Source organism: Arachis hypogaea, chromosome 14, assembly GCF_003086295.3.
Source record: "Arachis hypogaea cultivar Tifrunner chromosome 14, arahy.Tifrunner.gnm2.J5K5, whole genome shotgun sequence".
In the NCBI taxonomy this organism is placed as follows: Eukaryota; Viridiplantae; Streptophyta; class Magnoliopsida; order Fabales; family Fabaceae; genus Arachis; species Arachis hypogaea.
The window spans coordinates 121,426,461-121,429,159 of NC_092049.1; the positions used below are offsets into that span (position 1 = coordinate 121,426,461).

At 37.4% G+C, this 2,699-nt stretch overlaps 1 protein-coding gene across 1 annotated transcript; it reads right to left on the minus strand.

Moving 5' to 3' along the window:
- Positions 1-732: 732 nt before the first annotated feature.
- On the minus strand, positions 733-1,488 carry LOC140178701 (uncharacterized). The gene is made up of 2 exons (XM_072215929.1): positions 1,330-1,488; positions 733-1,227 (listed from the first exon to the last, which is right to left on the minus strand). Exons 1-2 carry the CDS (start codon positions 1,486-1,488, stop codon positions 733-735), a joined length of 654 nt encoding a protein of 217 aa, XP_072072030.1.
- Positions 1,489-2,699: the final 1,211 nt, after the last annotated feature.

Here is a 2,699-nt window from a genome sequence, read left to right on the forward strand (position 1 = left end):
TATTCCAAGGTATTTAACTGGAAAGATGTCCCCCTTACACTCCAATAACTTGCACATACGTTGGACCCATTGCCCATCACAATTAATGGGAATCAAGCTGGACTTCTCAAAATTAATCCTGAGTCCTGACATCAACTCAAAATATCGTAGAAGCCACTGGTAGTTCTTAATAGTCTCCTCTTCAGGTGGACAAAACAGAATAGTATCATTAGCAAGCTGCAGGTGCGACAACTCTTTACTATCTCTCCCTACCAACAACGGAGATAAGCGACCGTTCCTGATAGCCTTTCCAACCATTCGATGCAGCACATCCACAACCAGAACAAATAAGAAAGGAGAAAGTGAGTCACCTTGTCTCAAACCTCTTTCCATTTTGAACAGCTTAGACGAAGAACCATTTATTAGAACCGACATAGATGCAGTTGTCACACACTCCATAACCTACACTCTCCATCTATGCCCGAACCCCATCTTTTGTAATACAATGTCCACAAAACTTCATTTGACTCTATCGTATGCTTTCTGAAAATCTAGCTTGATTATTGTTGCCTCCTTTTTTCTCAATTTAAGCCAGTTTACTGTTTCACACACAATAAGTGCCCCATCGTGTATTTTTCTCCCTTTGACAAATGCACTCTGAGTCTCCCCTACTAATCCCGGTATTACTGCCCTCATCCTCCTGACTAGCACCTTCGAAATCACCTTGTAAACGCACCCCACCATACTAATAAGTCATAAATCTTTGATCTTCTTTGCTCCAACGAACTTGGGTGCTAGCGCCACCCAAGTGATATTGGTATCTGCTGATAATCTTGATGTCTGGAAGAATTCCATCACTGCTGCCGTGAACTTAGGCCCAAGCTCACACCAGCACCTCTTGATGAAATTTATGTTGTACCCATCATAACCTGGGGCTTTAGAAGACTCGCAGTCCCACACAGCCGCTCTGATCTCTTCAGCCGACGGCAGCTCCTCTAAAGTCCTAGCATCTGCCTCATCTATGTTGTCCACCAAACCATCTCTGAATTCCATCATAGGAGAATCTTCCTGATGATATAAATCCTTGTAGAATTCTCTGATAGCTAGCTTGATTCTCACTTGATTCCTGACATGTCTGCCGTTGATTACTAGTGTATCAATCCTATTATTCCGCCTTCTTGCTGAGGCTATATTGTGAAAGTATCTTGTGTTTTTGTCCATCTCCTTCGCATGCCGGGACCGAGACATCTGTTTTCAATGTACTTCTTTCTTTACATACCATTTCTCACAACAAGTGACCAATGCCTTTCTTCTAGCCTCCATCGTTCCATCATGCACCCCATTGCTTACCATATCATCAATCTTCTTGATTTCATCCTCAAACATTGTAATTTTTTTGTCCATCTCACCAAAATTATCCTTATGCCATCTTCCCAACGGGATTGTCAGCGCCTTCAATTTATCTGTGAACTGAATCTCCCCCAAAGCTCTCCACTCCTCCTTAACCATGCTAAGAAAACCATCATGTGTAAACCATGAATCAAGACTTCAAAACGGCCTTGAACCCCTCCTCAACTTTTTGTCTTCCACTATTATGGGGCAGTGATCTGACAGACCCTTTGGCCCACCTCGTAACCGAGTCTCTGGAAACTCCTCTAGCTATTCCACAGTAACCAATGCTCTATCTAGACGACTGCATGATCGTCCTCGAAACCATGTGTACTTACGATCAGTGAGCGCCAGATCCATTAATTGCATATTTTGTATCCAATCCCTGAACTCTTCCGCAGTCCGAGGTAAGCTAGTTGCACCTTTCCTGTCCTCCACATGTACAATCTCATTAAAGTCTCCCAAAAAGTAACAAGGAACTTGACATAAACCAGCTACATAACTCAGCTCCTCCCAAACATGAGTCTTCTCTTCTCTATTATGTGCACGATAGACCAAGATAAAAGCGCAATTAAAACTAGACTTTAACATCACTCCTTCAACACACAACCACCTCTCCCCCTTATAACAATTATTTTTTTTAAACACAGCTTCATCCCATATTAGCAGAAGTCCACCCGATGCGCCATCAGAGCCTACATATTCCCAACTTGAACCATCTTGACCTCATATTCTTGCAACGTCAAACTTCGTCACAACTTGACTTTTAGTCTCAATCAGTCCTAACAGATTTAATCTATATTTTTTCTTTAGGTCCTTCACCATTCTCAACTTCCCGTCCCCCCGTATCTCCCTAACATTATATTATGGATGTTTTTTTTTTTTAGTTTTTCTAATATTCTCTTTTGTATATTTTTTTTTTATAAAATTTTTAGTATTTATTATTTATATAAAACTTTTTTAAATATTTATGGAACATTTTTTTTAATTTGTATAATTTTTTACTGTGTATTCTTAAATTAATATGTATTTTATTATTATTGTTATTTTTTTATAATATAAATTATTGATTCTATTTTAAAAAATTAAATTCAATAAAAAATACTAAAATATTATGATTAAAATAGTATTAAATTTCATACGTATTATTATTTTATTTATAAAATTTTTATTATTTTTATTTATATAAATTTTTTTTTATTATTTGTTATTTTTTATTTTTATTTTGATATTATACAATTTTATAATGTGATTCTTATGCAGAGGTGGAGGCTAGTGTTAGGGGAGGGAGGCAATTACTCCTTAAATTAAAAATTTTAATGTATAAAGAT

Bases quoted from the DNA above. Each gene is read 5' to 3' on its own strand.
- LOC140178701 (XM_072215929.1), bottom strand. From the start codon at position 1,488: ATGGTTAAGGAGGAGTGGAGAGCTTTGGGGGAGATTCAGTTCACAGAT. The intron at 1,228-1,329 runs GTAAGCAATGGG...CATTGAAAACAG, and splicing joins TCAAGAAGATTGATGATATG to ATGTCTCGGTCCCGGCATGC.